Below are 13107 nucleotides of genomic sequence, written 5' to 3' on the forward strand. Positions count from 1 at the left end.
TTTTCTCTCTTAATACTTTTTTCAGCTGCCTTTTTCACTAGAATAGAAGTTCCTGGAGGATAGGGACCTTTCCTTTTTTACTACTGTGTTCCCAATGTATTCCCTGGATATTGCCTGACTCGGGGAGTATTTGCTGAACATGTGAATGGATGAAGGAATGAGTGAACAAATGTTCTTGTTGTTCCATATGTTGATAAGGTAGTAGTATACTCATATGTTCCTCTGTTTGGACTTTGATCCTTACCTAATTGAAATAAAAATGACATAGTCTTATCCCTATAAGTAAAGCAAACCTTTAATAAACCTTTAATAAATGAGTTTTTGGTTGATGTAAGGGAACCTTTTCTTCCCCTTTCCTTTCCAGAATCTCTTTATATTCTTTCCTTCTGTTTCTTCTTCAGAGCTCCTTTCAGAAGAGACCTAATAACCTTGCTTTCCAAATATATTTGATCCTGTACCCCATTGGCAAAACATTTGAGCACACTAACCACATAGGTACATTGATTTATTTCAAAAATATATAAATATTACTGTATTACTGTATAATGAAATGTGCACAGAAATAACATTTTGAAGGGGTGATGAAAGATAGTTTTAATATTTTGCTCCTGCACTTCAGTGGATGGTTGTGTAGCACCCCTCCTTCCCATGTGCTCATCCCACTTTGAAGACACTGCCTTGGGGCAAATATTACAGGGCAAATATTACATTTACTTATACATACAAGTGTAAAACTACAGTAGTGTTAACACTTGCATTTTAAACCTTACTTCTAACTATGGGTTGAAAGACTTTATTGCTTTTTCAATGAATTTATGGCCTCATTTAGTGCAAGTAGGGTAGAATTTTTAGCTCTATGGGCATACTCTGAAATTACTGTACTTATTGTGAACATTGTTCAATGATAATTTTCTACAGAAAATATGTAGAGTATTTTAGAGGAAGGAAATAATGAGATTAAAAAAGTGGGAAGGGAAAGCAAGAAAGAGCTATGTTAATTTTAAAAAATAGTTAATTACACTATAAATATTGGTAGCAGTGTATTTGAATGAAATGTCTCCTGGGGGAATTGCTAATTATAGAACACTAACAGTTAGTACATGTAGAAAAGGTTTCTAAAAATAGGGGGAAAATCGCTTTCTCCAATAAAAGATAGTCTTTCAGGAAACATCAATTCTGCAATACAGCAGCCTAAGACAGGTTTGGAGAGTTTAAGCCTGCTGTGTTACCTCTGAGACCTAACGGAAGCAGCACATAAAAATGAGCCTCTATCAATTTGAAGTAAACCTAAGCTTTGTGATCATGGCTGTGGTCTAAATCTATTAAAGATGTTCAAACTCAGTATCCTTGGTATCACAGCGGATTGACCTGAATAGTGAGCAATAAACTTGTGTATTATAATTCTGGTTCGAAGACATGTGCTTACGAAGTGAAACCGACAGTCAGTATTTTGTGTCTGTCTCCATGCAGACTAAGACCCTATAGAAAATGACAGGTGCATTTTTAGGGAAAGAAACCCATAATGTTTTCCTATTTAGTAGGTGACAGTATGTTCCAAGATAACACAAGCTTAAAGGGCTGGAACAAGCATGGTTATTAAGGACTAGCAGTTTCTCAGTTCATACAAATTGAATTTTTTTCATAGGCTGGAAGATTGTGGAAATCTAATATAAAGTACTGAAATAAATTAGCATATTAAGTGAATTTGTACATGCAAACTTGTGAACACTTTGAATTTAAGGAAGAAATTTGATTATTTCTTCAAAGAAAAAAGGCAGTTCTTAAATTCTGTGTTTGATCTCCCTGTTGGAAAGGGCCCATATGATAAATTATATTTATTTGATGATTATCCAAAGATGTGGTTATTATATTGGTGGAAATCTTTCTCTCTTCTTTTTTCTTTCTTTTTTCAGAATAACTGATTTAGGGAATATCAAAAGAAGATTGTACTTATCAACGGTCCATAAAGAACTGTCCTCAACCCCTCTTCATGCAAAAATCCCACTCTTCATGATCAAGCGCAAAATTGTAAGTGTCACATGAATGTTGCTTAAAATATTAAGTTCACTTTAACAAATATTAATTATGGGCCTATTCTGAGTATAAGGCACTTTGTTAACTATGCTGGTATAAAAAAAATGTATAAAATTCATGCTCTTTCTTTCCTTCCCATGAAAATGCTTCAAATCTTACTAAGTAGGAGAATATAATTATTTGAATAGTAAGAATACCACCAAAATTATAATGAAAAGAACAGTGGAGAGGGAAGGTGCTATTTGTACTGTGAAAGGGAAAGAAGTCCATCTGACTTCAGGATAAGAAAAGGCTTCATGAAAGAGATTGCACTTAGCATGGACGTTGAAAGACTGTCAGATTTCAACAGGTAGAAACGAGAAGCCACGCATTCCAAGCAGAAGGAACAGCCTGGAGCCTGGAAAGGGGTACATATTTGGAGAACAAGGAATGATTGATTATTGTTGCCAGATTTTTAAAAAATAGCCTTAAGGAAAATCACTCCTGCAATATAACAGCTTCGTACAAGTTGGGAGATTTTATGCCTTTGTATAACCTCTGAAACCTAAAGCAACAGATTACAGGCCAAGAAACTTGGGCCTGATGTAACTGAGTCTTTCTCAAATTTCAGTCGTTTCAACACATCTGTCCTGACTACCATGTTTGTGTACTACCTGTTCTAATATATACTTAATATTTTCCTTTAAATTGATTCACTTCGAGGAGGCTTAAATTATTTAAAAGAAAACTGTAACCACTTACCCAAATGCATAAATACCAATGAAAAGACTCAAGGCTCATGAAAAATCAGGTAAGTATGACACCAGCAAAGGAAACTAATACAGCTCTAGTAACTTATCCTAACGTGCACAGCTAATGTACTCAGTAGAAAGAGGTTGAAAGATTTTCCTCTAAGAACATGAACAAGACAAGGGTACCCACTATCACCATTCATATTCAACATAGTACTGGAAGTCTTTATCAGAGTAATCCGGCAAGAAAAGGGAAGAAGAAAAATTGTCTCTATTCGCAGATGACATGATTTTAAATGTAGAAAATCCTAAAAACTCCATACACAAAAAAACCTGTTAGATCTAATCGCAAATGCAGTGAAGTTGAAGGATACAAAATTCATATGGAAAAATTAATAGCATTTCTAAACTATAACGAGAATTTTCTGAAAAAAAGAAATCAACTCCATTTACAATGGCATCAAAGTATAAAAATACTTAGGAATAAACTAAACCAAGGAGGTGAAAAATCTCTACTCTAAAAACTACAAGACAATGATAAAAGAAATCCAACAAGACACAAATAAATAAAAAGGTATCTTGTGTTCATGGACTGGAAGAATTAATATTCTTAAAATGTCCATTCTACCAAAAGCCATCTGTAGATCCGATGCAAACCCTTTCAAGATTCCCGCAGCATTTTTAAAATATTTTTTATTTTTTTTACACTTTATTTATTTTGACACTCAATATTATATTAATTTCATATGTACAACATAGTGGTTAGACATTTATATAATTTAAGAAGTGATTCCCCTAACTAGTCTAGTACCCAGCTAGCATTCTACATAGTTATTACCATGTTATTGACTCTATTCTCTATGCTTTACTTTACATCCCCAAAAAGCATTAACCTTAATAAAAAAACTGACAGAATGGGCTTCACCAAAATTTAAAAACTGCCAATCTAAAATAATTTTTAAGAAAGTGAATAAGCAAGCTACAGACTGAGAGAAAATATTTTAATACATATATCTGACAAAAGTCTTTTATCCAGAATATATCCTATGACTATATAATAAAAAGAGAGATAATTTTTTTAAAGGCAAAAACAATTGAATAAACACTTCACAAAGATTATACAATTGGTCAAATAAGCCTGTGAAAAAGAGCTCTCTCTATACCATCAGTCAGGGAAATTCATATGAAAAACAATTTCCACTATTTGCCCACTGGATTGGCAGAAATAAAAGAGACAGGAAATACTACATGTTGGCCTGATATAAAGCAATTATCTTATATTTTCAATGGAAATGGAAAAATCGTATAACCACTTTGGAAATACCTTTGGAAGTTTCTGATAAAGTTAAATATTTACCCATTGATTTGGCAGTTCCACTTGTTGGTATATATCCAAGGAAATGGAAGTATATGGACACAAGAAGACTTGTATGGGAATTTCACAACAGTTTATTCATAAAAGCCAAAATCTTGAAATAACCCAAATGTCCAAGAACAAAAGAATGAACAATCAAACTGTGGTATATTCACAGAGTGAATACTGCTCAGCAAAACAAGAATGAACTACCAATACGTGCAACAACAGTGATGAACCTCAAATCGCATGTTGAATGAAAGAAACCATTTACTGTGATTCCATTAAATAAAGTAATAGAACAGACAAAACTAATTATGGTGAAAGAAATTAGTGCTTGCCCTTGACAGGGGTGAGTACTGAGATTGATTGGGAAGCTGCAGGAAAGATCTTTCTGGGATGATTGATATGTCCTGTCTTACTGGAGTGTGGTGCTCTGTTGTCAGAAATGGTCAAAACTCATCAAGCCGTCCCCTTAAAGTCTGTGCATTTCATGGTATGGAAGTCAGAATGATTATATAATTAACTTATATTGAGCACTTATCATATGCTAGGCACTATTATAAGTGCTTAGGTATATTTAAACATTAATTCTAACAATTCTATTAGAGGTGTACTGTTATCACCATTTTACAAACGAGGAAGGAAAGGCACAGAGAAGTTAACTGTGAAGATTCTGTAGCTAATCAGTGGTGGACCTGGACCCAGACAGTTGGGCTCCGAGCCCAAATTCTTGCATCCCTAGGAGGAAAATATTTAAAAAGAGTTGCCTGTTAGGGTTTAAGTGGAGGAAATTGCCAGACAGGTTAAAGAATAGGATATTTTGATTAGATAAAGTATTTTTAATTCCAAATTTTAAAAGGTAAGTGTTTCAGGGTAATGAAATCTCAAGATGTGACCATGTGAGTGGATTAGAGTGAAGAAGAGAGGAAGGCTTTTGAAGGAAAGGAGGTTAAGGGGCTGTTAAGAGTGTTGAACAGTATGTTAGAAGGGAAGATGTACCTCGTCCCAGCATTTTTCAGCAATGCATATATAGGCTGGTGAGGGTGTGTCTGAAGGGGTAGAAGGACTGACAGGTAGTTATTGGTAGACTGATGAAGCTAAAAGGGTAGAAAAGCCTGCCAGTGCAATGCCTTCAAAGAGGGGCATGCCTTCTCCCAATGCCTCTCGGCGCCAGGGCCTCAAAACAGGGGGCAGTAGAAGCACATGTGAATGCTATAAGTGAACTTCAACTCCAGAGGAAATAGTATTTCAGAGAAAATTCAGGTTTCAGTTAAGGTAAGGTGTGTAGGACCCTTAGAAAAATATAGAGGTTATACGTACTTTTTAGTAGTAAGGATTTCATAGGACACAGCAAAGGGTGAGTTGAGGATTAGCAAGAGAAAGATGAAGCTGCCATTTCAGGAAGAGACAGCTTGCTCAAAGCAGGTGGGAATTTGGAGGTAGGGATCGATGGCTGAAAGGTAGAATGAGCATACTTCTACAAGGAACGTGCCATTCCTTGGTTCAGCAAAGAGCTGCAGCTCTGGAAGCCCCAACCTCCCCTCCTCAGCTCCTCTCTCTCCATATACAGACTTGTCGTGATTTGCTTTTCCTGGGGAAATTGTTTTTTATACATTAGTAATTAGTAATTGCTTCTCCTGACCATGTGGATATAAAATTACTATTTCAATCTCTGTTTACACCATTTTATAAATACAATATGATATGATAGAGATATAATTTTAATGTCTTGAGAAATTAAAACTAACATGAAAAATTATTTTAAAAGGCACAATAAATGTCTTAAAACTTTGTTCTTTGTTGTCATTTTAGGAGCACGAAAACAGGATGAGGTCCTAAAATTCTAGGAAGAGATGTAGTTTAGGATTACTACCATGTTTCCCCAAAAATAAGACCTAACCAGACAATCAGCTCTAATGCGTCTGTTGGAACAAAAAAAGTTAATATAAGATCAGGTCTTATATTATGTTATATAAGACCCAGTCTTATATTATAGTAAAATAAGGCCGGGTCTTATATTAATTTTTGCTACAACAGACACATTAGAGCTGATTGTCTGGCTAGGTCTTATTTTCGGGGGAACACGGTAGGTTATGAAATCGTGGTTTCTTGTTTGTGGTTTCCTTTTAGAAAGGCAATGATGGCTGGATTTGTGCACTGTTATGATTTGGGCCCTTTCCACTCTGGCAAAAGGAATCCAGTTATCTTCAGAGCTTTCGTATAATAATGGCATGGGAGATCAGAACAGTGCTAGGACAACCAAAAACTTGTTACTGCATGCATTTGAGTGTGTGTGTGTGTGTTCACAGAATATACCATCCTGTCATCGGTATAATAAAGCCACATTGCCAAAACATGAGTCAGTGAAAACTAGAAATTCACGCTTTGAATCATTATTTTACCCTTCGCAAATCAATATTTTTCTTGCAAAATTCCATGCTGGAACTAAGTAACATAATCTCTCTTACTAATCTAAGCACAAACGAAACAGAAGTGCCTTTTTCTCTCTCTCAGATTGCTGTCTTTCTGGTGCAAACTTCTTAAGGACCCATGACTATATTTTAGACAAAGACCTCTTTCCTGCAGGACTATAGTTACACATAGGAACATAGGAATATAATTATTAGAGATCAAGAAAAGTGTAAAAAAAAAGGGATCTTAAGAATGGATGATATCACCAATAGTGAAAATAATATAAAGATCAACTGTAATTTATGTAATCCACCTGTTGATAGTACAAAGTTTATACTCTTTCCAAAACTTCAGAAAATGTATCTCAGCATTTATGTTCATATGAATAATGAGTTATTTGTTGAAGCTTATGAAAATTAGAACCTTTATGAATATCAGCTAAAACAAAAAATAATTTCTATTTCCTCTAGCCAAGGGAGGTTTGTGAAAGTTTTTCCATCTTTTTCAGGAACTACTCCGATGTGTACTTCTAAGAAATGGATTCACTAAATGTTATCAGTTCCCACACATTTATAGGGTGTGTTGAGTGATTATAAAATGAAAGATTGAAAGTGTGTCTGTAGGCATGTATGTATATGCATGTCTTCATATATTAATACACACGCGCGCATACCATTATTTGATGAGTATTGGCCATGAAGCATGAGTCCAGGCAGAGGGGGGAAAAGCACACTGTGATGGTTAACTGTGATGGTTAAGAAAAGTGTGTAGTAGGTAAGGGCCTGGTTTCCTGGGACTCAGAGTTTTTGAAGAAGGTGGACACCAATTTCCAAGCAAAGCTGATCGGGTCTGATGGGGTGTGCAGGTGCAACCAGCTGAGAAGTTCATCTAAGCCAGGAATAAAGGGGCAGGGCCCTGAGAAGAAATGCACAGCATGCTCACATGCCTCCCTGGGCCTGGAAACTCTCATTCACTGTTCACAACCGAATTCAGATGTCACCTACAAGCCTTTCCTGGATGGTGGAAAACTTAAGATTCAAAGGAAATAAAGTAGACAGTTAAAACAGCAATTAACTCTAGAAATATAAAGAAGTTGCATAAGGAAGGAAACGTAATCATAGAGCATCAGTTGGCTCAATTGTGTATAATATTTACATAGTCACAATAAGGAAAACACAGAATATGAATTTTGAGGAAAAAAGAAAGAATGAGGTGTAATTAGCTAGGAAGGATGAAGGAGGCGAAGTAGTATGTGTAAGTGAGCTAAGTCTTATCTACCATAACAGGAAGTCAGTAGATACTATCTAGAATTGATGAATCACGAGATATTGTTCACAAATACAGAGAGAAGAAACAGTTAAGAGATGACAGTATGATTACAGGAATGAGAGATGAGAAAGACTTCATTTCATATTAAATTTTTGTCACTATTTAGCTTTATATGCATATAATATCATGATATAATTTTTTAATTAATTTTATTGGGATGACAATGGTTAGTAAAATTACATAGGTTTTAAGTGTACAATTCTGTATTACATCATCTGTATATTACATTGTGTGCTCACCACCCAGAGTCAGTTCTCCTTCTACCATCATATATTTGATCCTCTTTACCCTCTTCTACCACCACCCTCCCTCTTTACCCTCTGGTAACCACTAAACTATTGTCTGTGTCTACGAGTTTTTGTTTCTTTGTTTGTCTTGTTCCTTTGTTGCATTCAGTTTTGTATCCCACATGAGTAAAGTCATATGGTTCTCGATTTTTTCTGTCTGACTTACTTCACTTAGCATAATAATCTCAAGATCCATCCATGTTGTCGCAAATGGCAGTATTTCATCTTTTCTTATGGCAGAGTAGTATTCTATTATGTTTATGTAACACATCTTCCTTATCCAATCATCTATCGAAGGACATTTTGGTTGTTTCCATATCTTGACCACCATAAATAATGCTGCAGTGAACATCAGAGTACATATATCTTTATGGATAAATGTTTTCAGATTTTTTGGGTAGATACCCAGGAGAGGGATTGCTGGGTCATATAGTAATTCTATTCTTAATTTTTGAGGAACCTCCATACTGTTTTCCATAACGCCTGTACCAATCTGCATTCCCACCAACAGTGTATCTGGGTTCCTTTTTCTCCACAGCCTCTTCAACACTTATTATTTGTCTTGTTAATGATAGCCATGATATAATTTTTAAAATGTGTTTTCAAAGAAGTCTTTCCCAAACCTCCCCACCCTCCTATCTTCAGCCCTCTCTGTACTAACTGTATGTAATAAATGCCAAATGTCTGCCTCCCAGACTGGAAGGACTGTCATATTCGTTGCTGTATTCCTTGAGTCAAGCCCAATGTCTAACACCTGATAAGTGCTTAGCATGTGTGTGAAAGAATGGATGAATGCAATTACTGGGACAGACCAGCTGAATGATTAGAATTGGGGCATAATGTTAATTAAGTCTTTTAGGAATAGGAACCACATTTATAATAATAAAAATATTGCTAACATGATAATAATGTTAATAGCTATTATTGAATAGCTGGAAACCCCAACACCTCCATCCCTATAACCTGGATTTTACCACGCCATGAAGTTTCAACTTACTGCATGCTTACTGGATTTGTCCCATACATTCCACTTCCTGTGATAGTCTTCTAACCAGACCCTTCTCACTTTATGCTTAAATGATTGACAGACTAACTAGTCTGTCTGTGCCTCAGTCTGTCTCCCTCTACTTCAGCCTTCCCCCACAGACCCCCTTCACCACCCCAAAACATTCCTGCATCAGGGTTAGTCCAGACTTCCCAATACTCTACTTTTGTCACATTCTCCTTCAGGAACCACAGTGACACTTCATCCTCGGGTTCAAGGTTATCTTCTGCTCTTCCCTCTCCTCCAGAACCTGGCCTCACTGGCCAACCCCACATTACTTCCCACACATCCCAGCACTCACCATCCTACTACTGTGTTTCCCCGAAAATAAGACCTAGCCATACCATGAGTTCTGATGCACCTCTGAGGGCAAAAATTAAGATCTGGTCTTATTTTAATATAATATAGTATAGTATAATATAATATAATATAGTATAATATAATATAATATATAATTAATATAATATAATATAATACCAGGTATAATATAATACTGGGTCTTACGTTAATTTTTGCTCCAAAAGACGCATTAGAGCCAATGGTCTGGCTAGGTCTTATTTTCGGGAAAACATGGTAGTCAAGCCAGTCTCATTATTACATCACACTCGGTCCTACTTCATACCTGTTATTACACCAGACTCCTTTTCCCTGAAAAGACCAGAGCATCTCTGTGGCCTGGGAATTCAATTTTACTGTTGAGATATCTACAGAGAAAATAATCTTCACATATTTAATCAATAAGTTACTGCAATATCTTTTACTTTTCTACTATGGAAACAACCTTTCTACTATGGAAACAACCTCAGCTTTTCCTCCAAGTTCAAATTATCATTCCTAAATAGAACTTGCCTTAAAAATGACATTTTATTTATCAATAAATATGGCTTTCAATTTCTATCAAAATTTTATTTTGATAGAGTAATAAAATGGACCTTATATAAACCGTGCTTCTAAACAAATAATGTGCTTCTTTTTAAAAGAAGCACAGATAATTTTAAGTACTAATTTTAATTTCAAAATTTATTTTTCCTGCTTTTTTTCCCAGTCTTTAATATGTCTTAATTTCTTACTAAATGATTATTTTCTCCTTCTCTTTAACTCAGACCATTTGGAGAATTCATTTGATGAAGTATTGAGGGGTCTAATGTTTAATGGGCAGAAATTAGTCCCTGCAAGAGTACTTTTAAAAATGGCAAATACCAGGCATAATTACAAATTATTTAGCAGAATCTGTTTCTGTAAAATAGGTAAATTGGTTATAACTAGACAGCACTGGCCACAATTTAAACCCAGCTTCTAATTTCATCCATGCTTTTTTTTTAACAAATATAAGTGGCTAATTATGATCAAATTAGTCCCCTTGAAGGAACAATTGGCTACTTATCCCTGATTTTCAAGATTTAAGTGGTCTGATGCACCTGCAATTAGCTTCCCATTAGCATACTGCCTACAGATCTAGACTTCTTCCCCAAAGTTGTCAAAGCCTTGACTCATGATAGAAACTCGGTAGTCAGATGACTAATGTATAGTTTAGATTATGATGATTCCTTTGGAAGAATCAAGGCAATTCTTCAGAAAATTGAAGCCAAAACAGAGACAGATTTGCCTAAAAGGGGAAACTGGTATGGGGAAAATTGATCCAGATAATTGCCTCAAATCTGGACTTTCCACATACAGATGACTTGCTCATTTGTGTGATTATAGACAGTACTTCTTCTTTCCTTTTCTTTATTTTAGTGGTGCAATCTGTGCATTGACTTGGTGGCATTTACCAGTGAAATATTCAAGGGAGCAGTTTTCCAGTCATTGGATGGAATTATTGTCTCAGCTAACTGTAAGCTAAGGAAGATCTTCACTTTAAAATCGAAGCCTCAAGACACCGCTGATAAAGATGGTATGTTCACATTGCTACCGAGAGTTTTAAATTCTCCAATATGTTTTGAAAATTAGACATGCCTTCGGAGAGTATGAGTACATGGTAGTGATTTTTTTTTAATTCGTTTTGTTTTATTTTATTTTGTTGTGGAAAGGATATTAACGTGAGATCTATCCTCTTAATAAAATTTTAGATATACAATATATAATTGCTGACTATACATACAATGACCTCTAGAGCTCATTCATCTTTACTGAAACTTTATGCCCATTGATTAGTAACTCCCTATTTCCCCCTCCCCCCAACCCTTGGTAACTCTTTGATTCCATGAATTTGACTGTTTTAGATTCCTCACATAAGTAGAATCATACAGTATTTTTCTGTATAATTGGCTTACTTCATTTAGCATAAGTCCTCATGGTTCTTCCATGTTGTAGCATATGTCATTCTTTACTCTGGATCCCATGTTTATTTTTACTGTAGCTGAATGTCACAAGGAGGCAGATAGATAGATAGATAGATAGATAGATAGATAGATAGATAGATAGATAGATAGTAGTTTTGCGGTTACATTTCTTTTTTGTTTATGGTAGCACTTACCATCTGAATTAGGTGTTTTTGTTATAAGCAACAGAATCCTCTCTAGGTACTTAAAAAAATAATAATTTATTTAAGGAAATTAGCCAGTTCATAGAATCTCAAGGAGATCCAAAAAGTCAGGCTTGGAAGTTACAGCCAAGCCAAACCCAGACCCTGCCACAAAATTGCTCCAAAGAATACGTCGGTAGCTACTGCCGCTGGGCAAAGATTTCATAAGTCACGCCATAATGCTGGGCTCTAGCTTCCAGAAGTTCCATTACTAATGCTCCTGAAATTCGGATGTCTTCTTCCCTGCCGCCCTTGCCAGAAGTGGATTTCTCCTTCTTTATGTTTCTCCCTACTGAACAAAGACTGGCATGGCTGTGTGATTTGTAGAGCCTAGGTCACATGCTGGAAAGAAGGCTGGCAAAGCAAAGGTCTAATTCCTGACTCGAGGGAGAGGACTCGTTGTGTAGCCAAGTCACTGTGTTAGGAAGGGTTTTCAAAAGGTGTCAGACTCCAAAATGCACTATAGTTGTCCACTATGCTGTCTCAATACTCTGTGTACGTTTCATGAAGTCATTTGGGAGAAATTTTGTTAATACATTAATTTTATAATGGTCATTTTCAAATAGAGGGTTGAGTTATTCCTATTATTTCTAGGGAGACTGGAAACACATACGTTAATTATTCTTTACATGATTAATAAATATACTCTACAGATAACTGAGCCATCTAGAATTCATAAAGCAACACAAATTCTCCTGCTAAGATAGTCTTACACAACTGAAAGTATTGGGAGAATACTGATGCTTTCTTTTGATTTGCATCTGGGATTACTTTTAACAAAATCAATTCTTCTAGAAGCCCAGGAAAAAGGGCTGCACGTAAGATGGCAGAGATGATTTCTTAGAAGTTTGTATGTAAACTTTAGACCTGTGCTTCATCTCGATGAATATCTGAGAAATCCTTGGTGGTTCACTCTGTGGAACAGGACCTGTGCCTATGAATTTTATTTGATAATAAAACACAGCATATTAACAGCTCCCCAGTGATCACCCAGGAAGTACAGCGACTCCTTTCTATGTACCATTTAAAGGCTATACAAGAAAGTGAAAGGTTTCATTTAAAAAAAAATTGCATCCAGCTAATAAGAAGCCTCAATATATAGAGAAACACATGTGCATTCTACATCAGATCATAGGACGTGATTAATTTTAAATAAATGTCAGGAAAAAGAATAAAAAATGGGCAGATTAAATACATGGTTTTATCTCTGGTCCTTCCTCAAGCCCCACTAAAATTATAATATAGGAATAAAAAAAGGTATAAACCTACCAGGATGAAGAGGAAACAACAGACAAAAGATGTAAATCTCGTAAGTGTGAAGAGTGACAGTTGACTTAGAAGAGCAAAGGAAGCTGAAATTTCCAGGTTTACAGAGAGGTTTACCAATG

The 13107-nt window shown here is 35.6% G+C and overlaps 1 protein-coding gene across 5 annotated transcripts in view; it reads left to right on the forward strand.

Annotated features, from left to right (window-relative positions):
- The window catches only part of CFAP20DC (CFAP20 domain containing), a 268931-nt gene that overhangs the window by 132198 nt on the left and 123626 nt on the right, over positions 1-13107 (forward strand). For all 5 annotated transcript variants that reach the window (XM_081072082.1, XM_081072081.1, XM_081072079.1 and 2 more), the window contains exons 5-6: positions 1914-2028; positions 10933-11089. In XM_081072082.1, coding sequence (XP_080928208.1) covers positions 1914-2028; positions 10933-11089 — 272 coding nt within the window. The remainder of the gene's footprint in view (positions 1-1913; positions 2029-10932; positions 11090-13107) is intronic.

The sequence above is a fragment of the Rhinolophus hipposideros genome (genome assembly GCF_964194185.1).
Source record: "Rhinolophus hipposideros genome assembly, chromosome: 14".
NCBI lineage: Eukaryota > Metazoa > Chordata > Mammalia > Chiroptera > Rhinolophidae > Rhinolophus > Rhinolophus hipposideros.